General features: G+C 36.2%; 1 protein-coding gene across 1 annotated transcript in view; it reads left to right on the top strand.

Moving 5' to 3' along the window:
- The window catches only part of DNAAF6 (dynein axonemal assembly factor 6), a 64,024-nt gene that overhangs the window by 10,404 nt on the left and 35,244 nt on the right, over positions 1 to 18,376 (top strand). Inside the window, exon 4 of the mRNA XM_066249835.1 lies at positions 2,388 to 2,484. Coding sequence (XP_066105932.1) covers positions 2,388 to 2,484 — 97 coding nt within the window. The remainder of the gene's footprint in view (positions 1 to 2,387; positions 2,485 to 18,376) is intronic.

Here is an 18,376-nt window from a genome sequence, read left to right as displayed (position 1 = left end):
GGGACATAAAAATTAGACTCAGAGACATGAACAAGAATGTGATGGCAACGGGGGTGGGGGTGGGGGTGTGGGAGGGGGGAAGGGGCGAGGAAGGAGAGAGGGGGTGGGGGAGGGGAGGGGCACAAATAAAACCAGATAGAAGGTGATAGAAGACAATTTGACTTTGGGGGAAGGGTATACAGCACAATCAAATGTCAAAATAATCTGGAGATGTTTTCTCTCAACATATGTATCCTGATTTATCAATGTCACTGCATTAAATTTAATTAAAAAAACACAAACAAACAAACAAACAAAAAAACAACCCTAAGGTCACTGGCTTAAGCACAGGCTCACCAGCTTGAGTGTGAGGTTGCTGGCTTAAGCTACATGTCACTTTTCCTAATGTTTGATGTTCTGTAGAAAGAAAGCACATGAAAGCTTTACAGAAATAAGTAATTCAGTCAAGATATAAAGAAAATGGATCCTTAAGATTTTTCTAATCTTTATTTTCTATTTTATGCAATTATATTTCAAATGCTCTAATGGGGAAAGAGGAAAACGGGTAAAGAACGTGGTGTGGCAGATCACAAAACAAGAATGACTAGTGACCAAATAAAAAATAATAAAGACTTTATCTAAGTCACTGGCCTCAGGAAGAAGCAGTAGGATCTTTATTTGAGAGATTTTTGAAGGCAGACTTGATATTTGATTATATATAATGAATGAGAGGAAAAGTGTCAAAAATGATGCTGAGGTTACTAGCTTGGGTGACTGTGTGAATAGTGGGGCCATTAACTGTAACAGGGAATGTAGATGGAGGGAAGTGACGGATTTTCTTTTTAGATTTGTGGATGGTGAAGTACCTTTGGGACATCCAGGCAAATGCATATAGTAGGCAGTAAGAAAATTGCTTCTGGAGACGAGAAGAGCAGCAGCTGGAGCAAATAGGGAATCATGGGCATGTGAATCAATACATTTCTATTTTGTTTTAACCTGGCTTCACCTTTGTAAATACCTGATATGTATTATAGTCTATTGAGAAAAAATACCCCATATCAAATAGCTACTTATTGTTAGTCCTGTTTCAAATTAGAGAAATTCCTTTTTCATTCTTGGGCATTCTTCTTTGCCAGTTGTCTGAAGTTCAACGTAGTTCTTTAGTTGTTTTGTCCAGACATTTACCATTTCTTCATTAGGGTGGAATTAAATAGAAAAGATCATTTGTAAATGTTTGCTTACTTCATTCTATCTAAAATGACAGGGTACATTATGATTAGGTGCTTCTAAAAACCATCCTACCTCTAAGTGCCCCAAGTTTGGGGCCAAGGAAAGATTTGTGAATTGTCATGCATGAAGTAGAATACCAGGAAAATCTTTCATCAAACTAAAAATTCTGAGACTAGATTCTAAACATTATAGTATAACTGTGTTAAATGCATTACCAATGTTTCTATTGTAGAATTTTAGAGGTAGAAAAGATAGATATCATTTAATTCAAACTCACTCCTTCCATAAATTGTACAAATGTAGAAGCCAATACTCCATGAGTTTGTGACTTGACCAAGGTCACACAGTTAATGACAGAAATGGTACTAAACCTGGATTTTCAAACTCTACTTTGTGGCTTAAATTTAGCAGAGGAAAGTTTCTATCTATTCATCAAACTCTTAGTTATGGGCCTACTATTTTTCTGAGCCATTGTTTTCCTGAAGAGGGCCTTCCATTTTTTCTTCAAGTGTTATTAGACTTTTATTAGAAGTTCCTTCAATCCATTTTATTTGTATAGCTTTAAAACAGTTAAGCTTCATTTTAGAAAAGAAGTATACAGGATATAAATCCTGCTTTACAGTTAGGCAATTTTTTTGTATTTTTCTGAAGTTGGAAATGGGGAGGCAGTCAGACAGACTCCCGCATGCACCCAACCAGGATCCACCTGGCATGCCCATTAGGGGGCGATGCTCTGCCCATCTGGGTTGTTGCTCTGTTGCAACCAGGGCCATTCTAGCACCTGAGGTAGATGCCACAGAGCCATCCTCAGCGCCTGGGCCAACTTTGCTCCAATGGAGCCTTAGCTGCGGGAGGGGAAGAGAGAGACAGAGAGGAAGGAGAGGGGGAGGGGTGGAGAAGCAGATGGGTGCTTCTCCTGTGTGCCCTGGCCGGGAATCAAACCCGGGACTCCTGCACGCCAGGCCGACGCTCTACCACTAAGCCAACCGGCCAGGGCCTTTTTGACTGAATTTCTAGACTTACTTTCCATTATGTTCTGCTATGTGCCTGAAAAACTGCAAGCATTTTATTTAGTCCTTTTACTTTTTTGTAACGGCATATTTTTATAAGTTTCTATTTTTCTACTCTATGATAGGAAATGTCTTTTCATTTGAGTCTCTATCAATGACTTTTTGCAGATATGATATTATATACAAACAGCAAGTGAGAACTGAGGATGTATTCCTAGGATTGATGGAAAAGGACTCTTCAACAGCATGTTGTGAGGATATAGTGGTAAGCTTCTCCCCCCTTTACCATTTTCCTTACGGCCATTATAGCTAAATCAATTGCCTTTCCTATACATAACACTGAATGTAAGGCTGTAAATTCTTTAAAAATAGTGGTATCTTTGTTTCAAGTAGTAAGGGAATAATGGGACAGACAGTTTAAATTTGGTAAACATGTACAAAACAAACTAACCTTATACATGTGGATAAGATTTACAGATAAACAAAATAGAATCATATGACATAATACACTATTTTTAGTCCTTTTAAAACTGTCCAATCTGATTGGACTGAATTTTTTTCATCCTACATCTGTCTTGTGCATGCCATCTAATTGTTTAGTAATGTTATGAGTTGACAGGTAATCAGAATGAAATATTTCCTTCCCTGAATCTATCTTCTCTTTTATATCTGTATTTCTTTTAATGATTCAGCTTACATTGGGGAATTTAAAAAATGAGTTTTTTTTTAATATTTGGAACTTCTGATTTAAAACTCTAAAAAGACATCTAAAGTGTTACTTCCTTATCTGAATGACACTACAGCATATTGGAGAGCATCTTTGTCAAGCCACTGTTTCTATATAATTGCAATAGCAGCACCCATAATATCAGTTGAATCCACTTTATTTTTGCTTATTTGAGTCTCATAATATTCTTGTTGGGTCTAACCAATAGTATAGAATGCAACTCATTTTGACAATATACACTAGTAATTCTTGTGTTGAGAATTTGTTTTTTGAGATCCAGTGCTGCATTTATCTTTTCCCCTCCCTCCCTTATAATACTGTACATATAGAGTACTGAAGTGCCTATAAGAGATGCTTAATATTTTTTTCCTTAAGCAAATAATGAATGGAATCACTCTTTTGCATAAACTTTAGGTTTTCTCTTATTAGCAAGATCTGAGATGTTCAATTGAATCAAGTAACATAATGGGAATAGTGACTTTAAGTACCTTGGGAGGTTTTTTAAACTTGAATGAGTTAAGGTTTCAAGTAATCTTGAAGTAATTTGCTCCCAGGGTTTTAGCAGTAATATTCAAATTCCTCTCTCTTAAATTACTGTGAAATTATGTTTTTGATGTCTAGTATTTAAGATTGCTTTAAACTCTGGAAAAATTCTAGGCCTTAAATAAATAAAACTGTTGTGGTTTTTTCATATTTCTCATGCAAATTTCTACTAGTATTGATGATAAAGGTATACTGAGTGACAACCCTTGGAAACTAAATCACACCTCAGAATAGGAATATACAATTTATCTAAAACTCAACAAGTATGGCCTTGGCTGGTTGTCACAGTGGATAGAGTGTCAACCCGATGTATGGACATCCCGGGTTTGATTTGTGGTCAGGGCATACATGAGAAGCAATCATCTGCTTCTCTCTCTTCCCCCCTTCTCTCCCTCCCACAACCAGTGACTCGTTTGGTCTGAGTGTCAGCCTCAGGGACTAAAAATAGCTTGGTTGATTTGGCTCCAGATGGGGTTGCTGGGTGGTTCCTGGTCAAGGCGCAAGTGGGAGTCTGTCTCACTATCTCCCCTACTCTCACTTAAAAACAAAACAAAACAAAAAAAACAGAACAAAAAGAAAACCCTCAACAAGTATATACAGAAAAGGACTCGATTCCTCCCTCTAATGAGTTTATAATCAACTGGGGAGACATAAATGTCTTATTTTATTATTAACAATTAAACTCTTGTTGACAATTTCATGTCTTCAGGGAGTTCAGAGGGTTTGGATAAGGAATGAACACCACTGAATGGCAGCAGCAAATAAAATATTTGTTGGTGTTATGGCACTTTACCACATTATACTGTTCTTTTTTTCCTTTATTTTATTTATATATTTAATCTTTGAAGACTTAGTGACTACTGTTACATACTAAGCGCTGTCCTAAGTACTAGAGCTATGGAAATAAATAAGAAACAGTCAGTTACTCTCAGGAATTTTCAGTAAAAGAGATGGACACCTAACAAATCACTGCAGTTCAGTATGGTCAGTACATACATATTTAGAGGCATGTACCAGGTATATAGTGACATAAAGCAGAAAGGGAATAAGTCTGTTTGAGTGGATAGGATTTCTATGGTGGACAACATTCCAAGAAAGGTATTCCAAGCAGAGGTAAGAGAACATGGAGTGGTAGCCAGGCATGAAATAGCATGGCTTAATTGAGTAAGCATTGACTATAACAAGAATAAAGAATAATGGGTGCTGTGCTGGTAAGCTGACTCTCATAAAGAAAAAAAAAAGCACTCATTTTTTGCTTTAATTTTATCCTGTAGTTATATTAATGATGATATCACTGTCATTGCTTAAACCCACTGGTAAGACTCAGACTAAAGAAGTTGTTGACCCTATTTTGAAGTATTTCTTGTTCAAATTTATAAGCTTATTATTCGTGTTGATAATATGGTATTTTCTCAAATGTAAGACATTATCAAATTGTATATGGGTCGTTTATTTAATAACAAAGGAAAATAGTAATGCTACTGCATTAAATGTACATGTCGATTTTATGGTGCATCCCAATATCAGAAACATTAAAATGCAGGGAAAACTGCACCTTAGAATTGACTAAGTATGATACTTGGATCCTGGACCTGGTCTATATGTAACAATCCATCTCAGAGACTTTTAGAAGAAGACCTCTGCTTAACTTAAGAAGGTTTAATAGGAGTATAAATGATCTGTTTATGTACAACAAGTGATTTGGTGTTTAAAATTCCACAAGGACCACCCTCAACAAACTTCAAATAAGAAAGCAAGGTTTGTAAGTCCTAAAGCAAAGCAATTGTTTTAAACAAAATTTGGTATTAATAATACATATATCTTCAGCAAGCCTTCCATTCTTTCCTTCTAACCCCAATCCAAAGATCTCCATTTTCCAAATTCTGCCTGCTACTCTACTCTCAAGTTTGTAGCTACCAAACTTCATTGCCTTGATCTATATTTAGACATTTTATTTTTAAATAAAAATTGTCTATATTTAAAGTGTACCACATGATGATTTATACGTATACATAGTGAAATGATTACTACAGTAAAGCTAATTAACATATATTTTATAGTTACTATTTGAGTATGTGTGTGCATGTGCACATGCGTGTGGTAAAAGCATGTGAAATCTAATCTCTTAACAAATTCCCAGGATTCAATACAGTATTATTAACCACAGTCATCATGCTGTACATTAATTTTAGAGCTAGAACTAGGCTGGTGGTTTGCATGTTTGCTTTGTTTTTCCTTGTTTTTATCTGCCAATTCTTTTTTTTTTCTCAAGTAAAATTCCATGAGAATGCTCAACGTACAGAGCATATAAAAGTACCCCACCTTGGGTGCTATTATCCATGAGGCAGCTTCTAGGAGAAAAATCTGGGAATCTTTGGAACATGAAAGATGATAATCTAGTCTTCCTTCTTTCTATTACACTCCATTTGAGGAAATAATGTCAAGCTTACAAGGTATTCAGTACTCACATAAATTAATGGAAAAACAACAAGCAAGTTAGAGAGCTTTTCCCTCCTAAATGACATATCTATGTTTTTCTTTATACTCCATGAGTAGAATGCCCCTGTCTGGTTTTGTTTTATTTTATATTGTTCTCATTTCTTTTCTATACTCTCCATCTCTCCCCACAAGGTTCCGATTATAATGGGTTTGAGTACTTATCCTTGAATACATATTTATCATTGTTTGCTATATTTTTAAATTCAACAAATATTTATCAAGCACTTACTATAAACCAGATACTCAATATATAGTGTAGAAAAAATTGATACTTCTCCTTCTCTCAGGGAGCTTACTGTCAATAGATTAAGCAGTCCATAAGCAACAGAAAAGACCTTTACAGATCCAACAAATAAGGAAACAATTAGATCAAATGGATATAGATTATTACTTACACAGAGAGCATAAGATCAGCGTGGTGTCAGCTCCCAATATTCCTTTGCCCCACAGGATAACATTAAATTAAAGGAGCCAGAGGACCGATGACATGAGCAGCAGGGAACTCTGATGAGTTCACTCTAGACTGCAGCTAAGCTGCTTAATATTCTGTTATCTATACCTAAGGGGAGAGACTTGGAAAGTCCTGTGCCTTACTGGAACCAGGAGGTGCGTTGTGGTAGCCATCTGCAAGATAAGGAGGCTCCAGTAAGGAAGAAAGACAGATAAAAAACAGCCTTGCGGCAACTCCTCACAATACTGCTCATCTTCCCACATTCTGAGAGGATCACAGAATGTTCTGCCAAGACCTGGGGGACCACAATTGAACTTGCCTGAGTGACCTATGTAAGTAGTGCAAGGTCACCAGAATATCAGAGTGGAGACATTTTCATACATTTACAGTCTATGAACAGAAGGTTTTTCCCCCCAATTGTTTTCATTTAATAAAATAACAATAACAAATAATTTATGAAATGGTTAATAGGTGCCAGGCATTTCTCTAAGAACTTTGTGCATGGTAATTCATTAATCTCCACAGCAAAACTCTATGAAATCAGTGCTATTATCCCCATTTTAATAATGAAGTTACTGAACCACAAAGAAGTAACTTGCTTAAAGTCACACATCTAGAATTTGGCAGAACGACAATTTGAACCCAAGCAATTTGAATTTGATAGAAGTATGTGCAAAGGGATATGACACAAAGAGAAGGAAGACAAAAATCACTTCATAATACAGGTGGCATTTGACCTGGACATTTGAAGGACACAATAGTTTGTCAGGGTGGAAAAGTTGTCTAAGCAGAGTGAACAGCATGAGCAAAGTTATAGTTCTATGAAAGTATATGATGTGTTTTGAGAACTATTTGTGGTGTTTGAACCCTCGGCATGGAGTAATAAAATATAAAACAGAATAGGCAATTTAAAGCAAATTATAGAAACCGTAAAATATCATACCACGTGCTATGGACTGAATTGTGCTCTCCCCCCCATTTCACTAACTCCTAGTATGATGGTATTTGGAGATGGAGCCTTTGGGAAGTAGTTAGGTTTAGATGAGATCACGAGAGTGGGGCTTTTATGATGATATCAGTGACTTTGTATGAAAAGATACCGGAGCTTGCTCTGCTTGCTATCTCTTCCTGCTGTGTGAGCACACAGTGAAAGGTAGCTGTCTACATGCCAGGGAGAGAGCTCTCACCAGAAACTTACCATGCTGGCATGTCTGGCACACTCAGACTTCCAGTCTGTGGTATTTTGTTATGGCAGTTTGAGCAGACTAAGATACCATGAAATTTGGATTTTATCTTGTGGTCATTAAAACTAAATGGCTCAAAGCAGGTGAGTTAAATGATGACTAGGTGCACATTTCAGAATAACTTTAGGGGCAGATTATTGTAAATAATTTGGTCGAGATTATGGTAGGATATGACTGTGAGTTTGGAAGACTAGTTAGTAGGAAAACCAGTTGATAGACAATTGCTCTAGTACAGGTAAGAGAGGTAAGAGAAATAAGACTATGACAATGGGAATAGAATTACTTCAGTAGAGATTTTGGAGGTAGTATTGATATGATTTTAAAAGTGGCCAAATGTGATTTGTAAAGGAGAAACAAGTCAGATTTCTAGTTAGGTGATTCGGTGAATGGTGATGACATTAATCAAGATATGGGAATGTAAAGTGGTTTATCTTTGGCTGTTAGTCTTAGGGATGATTTTTATTTGTTTTTTTCTCATCTGAGTTTTCCACATCTTTTTACAGTTATCATAGATTACTTTTAGAAAGAGAGCAAACAAAGGATTTGTTTTTGTTTGAGTTGTGGAGATCAGGTATAGAATACAAAAGAAAAAAACCCAAATTTATAGGAGAAAAATATTAACTTTGGGTTATATTGAGTTTGAACTGCCTGTAGGAAATCTTGTTGGAAGTGTCTAGTAGGCTTTTAGAAATATAAATCTATGTGGAACTCAAAGACAGAAACTAGAGATGTTGATTTTCAAAATTTGTGCTTGTTCTCTCCAAGAGTTACACAATATCCACAGAGTGATGGCTTTGCTTCGGGCTTGGAATAAAGGACAGCTGATTTTAAGTGGCTTATGTATACTTAGAGAGGAAGAGTTCTTGACAGGGATACTAGCAAACTTGCAGAAATGGGACTAACTTGAAAAAGAATAGGTGACCCTTAAGATGGGGTCAACAATCAGAGACAGACTTGAAACATGGACATTGTAAATTCTCACTCCAGTTTCAGGCCAGGTATTGAAAACCAAGAAGAACTGAATAAATGAAAGGAGGTTAAGGTTGTGGCATGATTTTAGAGATACAACAGGGGCAGCAAAAAGCTGTAATATAAGCAAGTTAGGAAAACAAACAATGGGAATCTGCCTCCCCACGAGATACAGTCAGATTGATGTACCTGACTTTTTGCGTGCCAACTGCAATGTGTGGAAAAAGGAGCTTTAGATATTGAAGAAATGTGGGGAGATAGCCCCTTTTTTTGACAACATAAGGATGGGTGCAGTGGAGAAGCAAGTCAGTGGATTTCCATTTTCATCCACGGGTGTTGAACAGCAGACTATCTTTAAAATCCAAAAATGCATGATGCTAAGGTTATTGCTATTCTGCCAAATGACCTACTGTTTGTTCTAGGAGAAGGGAAAAGTTACCTTCAGATAGTGTGATACTTTTTCTTTTTAAAATATTTTATTTATTCATTTTAGAGAGAGAGAGAGAGAGAGGGAAAGAGAGAAAGAGAAAGAAAGAGAGAGAAGGAAAAAGAAGCAGGAAGCATCAACTTCCATATTGGGCCTTGACCAGGCAAGCTCAGGGTTTCAAACTGGCGACCTCAGCATTCCAGGTTGATGCTTTATCCACTGTGCCACCACAGGCCAGGTCAACAATACTCTTTTTTTTTTTTTTAGCTGCAATCTGTACATAATATTTTTGTGCTCCTACTTTAATGTATCTATATTGATTAATAGACACTTTGATGTGACCTAAGAAACAAGCTACTAATCTGTTTTGTTTTGTTTCTTTCATCATCATCATCTCCTCTCTGGGATATGAGCCTTACTCCATCTTTAAATTTCATTAAGAATGGGATAGAGGTCAAAAATGGGATAGGAGTCTGTCACCATCTGACAGACACAATCAGGAGTCAAATATATATCACATGTATTCATCTCAGAAAGGGCTATCAATCATTCTGAGCAAAGTGTCTGCCTATCCTCTGAGAATTCACTTGCTTCTTGAATGGTCTGCTCTTCAAACCCTGGTTAAAGCAGTCATATTCATTTACTTTTAATGAATAAATAGATTTGGCTTCCTGATAATGGAATGGATTCTCTTTTCCATTTAAAATTCTAGAGGACAGACACTTTTTTTGGAGGTTTTCTGATTATGCTAACCTGATATCACTGGCTATATATCAGACTGTGTGGCAGGGAGACGGATATTTGAGCTGTAATGCAATTTCTTTCTATCAGCTACAGACCACACAGTAAACCTTCAGCTAAATTTCTAATAGTTATCATAGTAATATACATACATTTTTACTTAATATCATAATATACTTTCATAATAATGGTGGGGAGATGGATACTCCTTAAAAACTCATCTATTTGTAAAGAATTGTTATATTTCTAACTAGTAGAGTTGAAAATAAGTCCCCATAATTATACATATATATATAATATATGTATACATATGAGATATATATATATGATATATATATCATATATATATATGAGAGATGGATAAAGGAAGAGATGTGGAAAATCATAACAGTATCTACTGCTGTAAAAAAGTAAAGCAAGATTAGGGTCAGAAGGAATTTTTAGATTCATCAATTAAGAAGTTTTTTGGTGAAATAAGCTTCGGTGGTGTGGTAGGGGGCCAACACTGGACTGAAGAAAGCTGAGTAGTAAATAAGAAGTGAGAAGTTAATAGAAAGTTAGGAGAACAAGGCAACAAGTATAGATTGTTCTCTGAGGAAGTTAGGCAGAAAAAGGAGATGGTTTTTGAAAGGAGACAGGATTTAAAGGGTTTTTTGTTTGTTTTTTAGAATAAGAAATACTTAAGAATGCTTTCCAGTTAATGACAAGGATCAATTCATTTACTTGGGTAATATTTATTGAGTGCTTACTGTGTCACTAAAGCCAATGAACAAATAGTAATAATAATAATAATAATAATAGTGGTATGGGCTCCTAAAGGACTGTTAGAAATGGCTGGAGACATTTTTTGGTTATAGGATGCTTTGACATTTAGTACTCAGGAACTAGGGATTGCTCTAAATCCTGCAATTAGAGGGATACTTCTGAAAAATGAAGAGTTTTACTGCACAAAATTAGAAAAAAGCATATTGAAGATATGAGGGTGACCACTCAGTAGTATTACACCTTGTTGGTTACTCCCTCCTTCTTGAAATACCATTGTCTCTTTAATGACTTCACTCTCTCCTGGTTTTTCTCCAAAATCACTGGGCATTCCTTATCTTCTTTGGTTCCAAACCACTGGCTTTGCTGCTCCTGCCTGAATTTCTCTAGGTCTCTGAAAAATACTTATGTCTTTTTTCCCTCTATTATCTTTCTACTCACCTGATTTTAAATACTATTTATCTCTTTAGTCTTGATCTCCCTTACTTGTTTAATAGACAACTACTCAAAACCGATGTTCAAAACATAACTCCTAATCGTCTTTCCCAAACCTCTTTCCTATTGATCTTCCTTATCTCAGGAAATGGCAAGAACATTCACCACTGCACAAGCATCACCCCTTTTTCCTCTTCCATTTGTACCTTATATAGAATCCATCAGCAAGTCTTGTTGGCTCTACTTTCAAAATGTATTCTAAATCAATCTAATTTTCATGACTACCACAAACACCACCATGTTCCAAACCGCCATCACCCTTCACCTGGACCGTTAAAATCCCCTCCTGACTTTTCCCCCTCCTTCTACTCTTAGTTTCCTGGCACCGTTTCTACAGTGTTCAGAAATATTCCTTTTGCTTAAAAACCACAGTCTACTTGTTGGACTTAGAAAAAATCCAAACCCCTTATCTTGACCTATGAGGCCTTATATGTGATTTGACCCCTACCTATTTATTTCAGTTTCATCTGATGCTACGTTTTCTTCCTTGTTGATTACGTGCTGGCCACCCTAGCCTTCTTTCTGATCTTTCAATATGTCAAGTTTTTCCCTGATTCCTTGCTGTTTATTCCACTTGGAATATTCTTCCCTCAGATAATGATAATCCTACTTTCTGTTTCTTTCTTGTTTAATTGTATCAGTTAGTGCCTCCCAGAACCACATTACATGATAGTGGTAAATATCGGCTATTGTTTTGTATTCCTCACATTAATTAGAATGTTTCTAGTGTTTCCGCATTCAGCCTGATGCTGAATTTTAGGTTGTGTGTAAAAGAACTATTTATTTTGATTTTATTAAAAGTCATAATCAAGAATGGATTATGAATTTGATCAAATGCCTCCTTAACTTTTGTGAAGATCAGAATGATTTTTTAGTTTTGATCTACTACTGGTAATTATGTTAAATTTTAAATATTGAATCATTCTTGCCTTTATTAATTTACTCAAAAAATTTATTGAGGTACTATTCTAAGCACTGAAAATACTGTAGTAAACAAAAAACAAGTATTATTGCCTTCATAGAGCATAGTTTCTAGTGGGAGAGATAAACAAAATAAATGCATGAACTTTATTGTACATTGGAAGGTGATAAATGCTATGAAAGGAGAAAGAGCAAGAGGAAGTGATAGGGAGTACCAGGATTTGTAGTGGCAGCAATTTTAAGTAGTGTGGTCAAGTACAATCTCACTGAAAAGGCAATATTTGTTCAGACTTGAAGGAGATGAGTAAGTAAGGCAAAGATGTTAGAAAGGTTATCTAAGTAGGTATTTAAATATCCAAGATTTAAGACAGAAGTTAATGTTTAAAATATCAGTGGAGAACAAAGAACTGTTAGAAAAATTACGGTGAGGGTATGACCTAGGATTATAGATAACTGCAACAAGGAGAGTGATTGATGGTATAGTGTGAAAACATGAGTTTTGTTTTAAAAAGCTGAAGGGAAGGGTCATACCCAGTGATATAAAAGGAATGGGAGGGGGGAAAGACACCAATCGAGAAGACTATAAGAAAAACAGTGTCCCAAAGGAGATCTAGATTTCAGTTAGACAAAGAAGATGAAGTGAATATTCAAAGAAATTTATGAGATAAGGGATGATGTACTGTATGTTCCAGAGTACTTATCCCATGGTGTAGGAAATGAAAAAAAAAAAGAGAGAGAAATACGAAGATCTAGATGGTAATTATTAGGTGATGATGGAGAACATGGGAATTTGAGGCTTCTTGTGTTTATTGACAAGTAGAAATAAAAATATAATAACTTTAGTTCCAGGAGTCTCAGAAGAGTTAGTGGTGGTGAGACTATGAGTGCTTTGGGTAAACTATCTGGAACACATAAATTAGAGTATCTTCCAAAGTGTCAGCCCAGACCCTTCTGTATATTTTAAGTTTTACTGACATTTTAGGAAATAGCATGGACTGGCCAAGTTACATATAAGATTTGTTTCATTTATTTTCATGTTGTGGTAGTTAGGAAATGATAGTTCAAGAAGAAACCTAGAATAGATGACTTCTTTAGAATACTTGTCATTTGACTTTCTCATTTCAATATTCAGACACATTATAATTTGATCATAGACACTTATCTGAGGAGTCGGGGCACCTGCATTAATCATTTTTAGATTGTATGAATATGATTTCTTCAGGAACAATCTTGCCATATAAATCTATCAAAAATCAAGATAGAAAAGAGTTAATTTAAAACTAAAAATGATGATCCCACATTAATAACCCTCCTTCCAAAAGCTATGACATCTTATGGCAACTCTGTTACAAAACGTAAAGGAGAATAAGTGAAGGGCCATGAAAACAATTTGTAAGCAATTTGACCTACCTTTACCTATCTCCAGAAAATCCCCAAAGTGAACTCCCAGGGAGAGAGGGAGAGACCAAGTGAGTGGTTTTGACTAATTGCCTGAAAGAAAACTAAAAATGGGAAGAAGGGATATCACAAACTTTAAATTAGTAGACCTTTTTTCCTGTTACTTGTTATTCACAAGGCCAGAAGACAAAGATTTCAACTAAAGTTAGTGGTGGATATCTACAAAGATGGCCCCCAAAGATTCTCACCTCCTGATATTCTTCCCTTTGTGTAATCTCTTCTCACATTAAATAGGGCTGCCATGTATAACTAATGGGAAATTACAGAAACAAAACAATATAATTTCTGAGGCTATGTTAAAGGAGGCATTGCTAGCCCTGGCCAGGTTACTCAATTGGTTGGAGCATCGTCCCTACATGCAGAAGTTGTGGGTTAGATCCCTGATCAGGGCACATACAAGAATCAACCAGTAATGGCATCAATAAGAGGAATAAAATTTCTCTCTCTCTCTCTTTCTTTCTCTCTAAAATTTAATAAATAAAAAAATGAAAGATATATTGCTTCTGTCTTGATCTTTTGGATTATTCACTCTGGGGAGAAGACAGCTATTGTGTCATAAGAACATTCAAGCAACCTTAAGCTTTATGGGGTTCACGTGGTGAATACCTGAGGCCTCCTACCAATAGCCATTGAGTGAGCCATCTTGAATGCAGAACCTCTAGCCCCAGTAAAGCCTTCAGATGTCTGCAGTCATAGCTAATATCTTGATTACAACCTCATGATAAACCTTGAGTCAGAACTACCTACCTTAGTCACTCCCAAATTCCTAATGCATGAAAAACATGAGACAATAAATGTTGATTGCTGTATTAAATAATAAATTGGGGGCCCTGGCCAGTTGGCTCAGTGGTAGAGCGTCGGCCTGGCGTGCAGGAGTCCAGGGTTCGATTCCTGGCCAGGGCACACAGGAGAAGCACCCGTCTGCTTCTCCACTCCTCCCCCTCCCCTTCCTCTCTGTCTCTCTCTTCCCCTCCCGCAGCCAAAGCTTCATTGGAGCAAAGTTGGCCCGGGCACTGAGGATGGCTCCATGGCCTCTGACTCGGGCCCTAAAATGGCTCTGCTTGCAACAGAGCGATGCTCAGAATGGGCAGAGTATTGTCCCCTGGTGGGCATGCAGGAGTCTGTCTGACTGCCTCCCCATTTCTGGCTTTGGAAAAATACAATAATAATAATAATAATAATAATAAAAATTGGGTATGTGGGTGGAATTTGTTTTGGTTATGTAATAACAAATAACTAATAAACAATAAATAACTTATAAGTAACAGAACTAGAAATCAACACCAAATTTAACTCCAAAAGTTGAACTTCTAAAAGGTTGCAAATTTCCCAATAGAATTTTTAGCAGTTTTTCTTAGTTTCCCCATTAAAATAATTTATTGTCTGAAATAAAATCAATTTACATCCTGTCTAAAGAAACATCAATACTTTAATTGCTTCGTCAGTGACATACTGTATTTACTAATGTAGAACAAGTTAAGACTTGGGTACAATCAGTTAGAAATCAATAGATAATCATGTCTATTTTCATGGTGTTCATTAAAGTATCTCTAAAGAAGCCAGATTTATGTTTTAGGAGTTTTTCTTTTCTTTTCTTTTCTTTTCTTTTCTTTTCTTTTCTTTTCTTTTCTTTTCTTTTCTTTTCTTTTCTTTTCTTTTCTTTTCTCTTCTTTTCTTTTCTTTCTTTCCTTTCTTTTCTTCTTTTTTCCAAATGAGAGGAAGGGAGATAGACAGACTTCCACATACACCCCCACTGGGATCTACCTGGCAACCCGGGCTGGGGTCAATGTTCTGCCCATCTGGGGCCATGCCTGCAACCAAACTACTTACAGCTCCTGAGGTGGAGGCTCCACGGAGCCATCCTCAGTGCTTGGGGCAATGCACTCTAACCAATGGAGCCATTGTTGAGAGAGAAAGAGAGAGAGAGAGAGAGAGAGAGAGAGAGAGAAGGGGAGGGTTGGAGAAGCAGATAATCACTTCACCTGTGTGCCCTGACTAGGAATCGAACTCAGGACATCCACACAACTGGCCGACACTATACCACTGAGCCAGCTGGCCAGGGCCAGGTGTTTTCTATTAAGATTTTTCACTGAACCTTCATTCTTATGAGATATTTATTAATGTGTACTATTTCACTTTATTGTTCCCTTTCTTGTCCTGTCTTTGAAGCCATTGTAGTATACAATTTTTATTTCCTTAAGAGGAAAAATTAGTTGTTTCTAAATTACTTTTCCACTAGAGTTGTAAATGATTTCAAGAACTGCTTGTAAGTTCTACCTAGAAGCTGTATTTATTTATTTATTTATTTATTTATTTATTTAATACAGGGACAGAGAGTCAGAGAGAGGGATAGATAGAGACAGACAGACAGGAATGGAGAGAGATGAGAAGCACCAATTATCAGTTTTTTGTTGCAACACCTTAGTTGTTTATTGATTGCTTTCTCGTATATGCTTTGACTGCGGGCCTTCAGCAGACCGAGTTAACCCCTTGGGTCCAAGCTGATGAGCTTTTTGCTCAGACCAAATGAGCCGTGCTCAAGCTGGTGACCTTGGGGTCTCGAACCTGGGTCCTTCACATCCCAATCCAATGCTCTATCCACTGCACTGGTCAGGCTAGAAGCTGTATTTAAATTTCATGGAAGTCATATATTTTTTTCATCCTTCAAATGTCATTTCAACCCTGAGGAAATATTTTCCCTTGAAAGATTTAAACATCTCAAACTAAAGAAACAAATATTTGTAACCCCTGGTTCAGGTGACATGCAACTAAAGAAAGTCTCAACTCCACTGTCAGCTCTGAATGTTATTAAGATAAAAATAGGTCTTTGTCGAATAGAATACTCATTTACTTTGAGGTAGAGCATCTATAACTACCTCTTTGAGAAATGTCCTATTTCTCTCACTTAAAATATCTTTAATTATGAAAATTTCAATTTTCAAAATATAAATTAAGAGGTAATTATTATAAATAAGTACTGGATTTTATCAAATGATTTCTCCACATCTATTGACATAATCGTGTAATTTTTATTCTTTATTTGGTTTATGTGAGATATCATGTTTAATGATTTGCAGATGTTGTACCACCTTGCATCCCCAGAATAAAGCTCACTTGGTCATGGTGTATGATATTTTTAATGTATTGCTGGATCTGATTTGCTAATATTTTGTTGAGGATTTTAGCATCTATGTTCATCAAGGATATTGGCCCATGATTTTCTTTCTTTGTAGTGATCTTATCTGGTTTTGGAAATAGAATAATACTGGCCTCATGAAATGAGCTTGGGAGTCTTCTCTTGAATTTTTTTGGAATAGTTTGAGAAGAAAAGGTGTTCTTTGAATATTTGTCAAAATTCATCTGTGAAGCCATTTGGTCCAGAACTTCTGTTTGCTGGGAGTTTTGGATTACTGGTTTAATTTCATTAGTTTTAATTGGTCTGTTCAGATTTTCTGATTATTCATGATCCAATTTTGGAAGAATGTGTTTCTAAGAATTTATACATTTTGTTCATATTGCTTAATTTGTTGGCATATACTGTAGTTGTTCATAATATTTTCTTACAATCCCTTGTATTTCTTTGGATTCAAATTTAGTTCTTTTCTTTCATATCTGATTTTATTTATTTGGATCATCTCTCCTTTTTCTTGATGAGTCTGGTTAAAGGTTTATCAATCTTGTATATCTTTTTAAAGAACCAGCTCTAGATTTCATTGATCTTTTATATTGTTCTTTTACACTCTATTTCATTTATTTCTGCTCTGATCTTTATAATTCTCTTCCTTCTACTCACTTTGGGCTTTATTTGTTGTTCTTATTCTAGTTCTTTTTAGTGTAAAGTTATATTGTTTATTTGAGATTTTTCTTGTTTCTTGAGATAGGCCTATAATGCTATGAATTTCCCTCTGAGGACTGTTTTCATTGTGTCCCCATAGATTTTAGGTTGCTTTGTTTTCACTTTTATTTTTTTCTAGATATCTTTTGATTTCTTCCTTGATCTCTTGTTAACCCATTCATTATTTAGTAATATGTTATTTAGCTTCTATGTCTTTGTGTGTTTTTCAGTTTTCTCCTTTTTGATTTCTAGTTTCCTCTTTATTATATGCGGCTTAAGTGTCTTTTTGTCACCGATAGCTTATTGGTTGCTTGCGTAACTGTACTAGCCAATGGGGTGAAGTTGCCACGGCTGAACGCAAATTGAGCGGGTCAGGGGGAAGGTGAACATTTGTTTGCATTGGCAATCATCTGCTTTTGAAACAATTTAAGGCTGAATGCAAATTGAGCGTGTCAGGGGGAAGGTGAACATTTGTTTGCATTGGCAATCATCTGTTTTACATAAAAACTACGTCTTAACGTAATTTCTTTTAAGAATGCCTCCTAGAAAATACAGCACTGAAGAGGAGAGAAAAGAAGCTAAAGCTGCACAAAGACGGCTTTCTCAACAAAAAGAAACCACTGAGCAGAGAAAGACAAGGCTTGCTTCAGTCGCAGAGCAAATGCGTCTTTCTCAGCAAAATGAGACTGATGAGCATAGAGAAACAAGGCTTGCCTCAGATGCAAGACAAAAAAGCCTCTCTCAACAAAATGAGTCCCTTGAACAAAGGCAGGAGAGAAATGCAAAAAAACAACAAAGTAATGCTGACCGAACGGACGTAAAATTAAAAATAATTGATGGTCCTCTGCAAGGCGAGCTTAAAAATGATGGAAAGATCTACACAAGAAATGTTGTGTACAAAGAGATCTTTGACATGTGAATTAACATTTTATTATTTAAATCACTTTTATTTATTGAGCTAGCGGTGGCTCTTAAGAAATGTACCACCAGTGGTTTCCTTCATTGCACTCTACTTTAAACAATTAAGCAAGTAGAAGGGGGAAACCCCATGGGGCACTAAGCAAAGGGGCGTCCTCACCGCCTGC

This window comes from Saccopteryx bilineata, chromosome X, assembly GCF_036850765.1.
Source record: "Saccopteryx bilineata isolate mSacBil1 chromosome X, mSacBil1_pri_phased_curated, whole genome shotgun sequence".
Classification (NCBI taxonomy): domain Eukaryota; kingdom Metazoa; phylum Chordata; class Mammalia; order Chiroptera; family Emballonuridae; genus Saccopteryx; species Saccopteryx bilineata.
The sequence above is the reverse complement of the archived record's forward strand: the minus strand, read 5'-3'. Positions and strand labels throughout refer to the sequence as shown.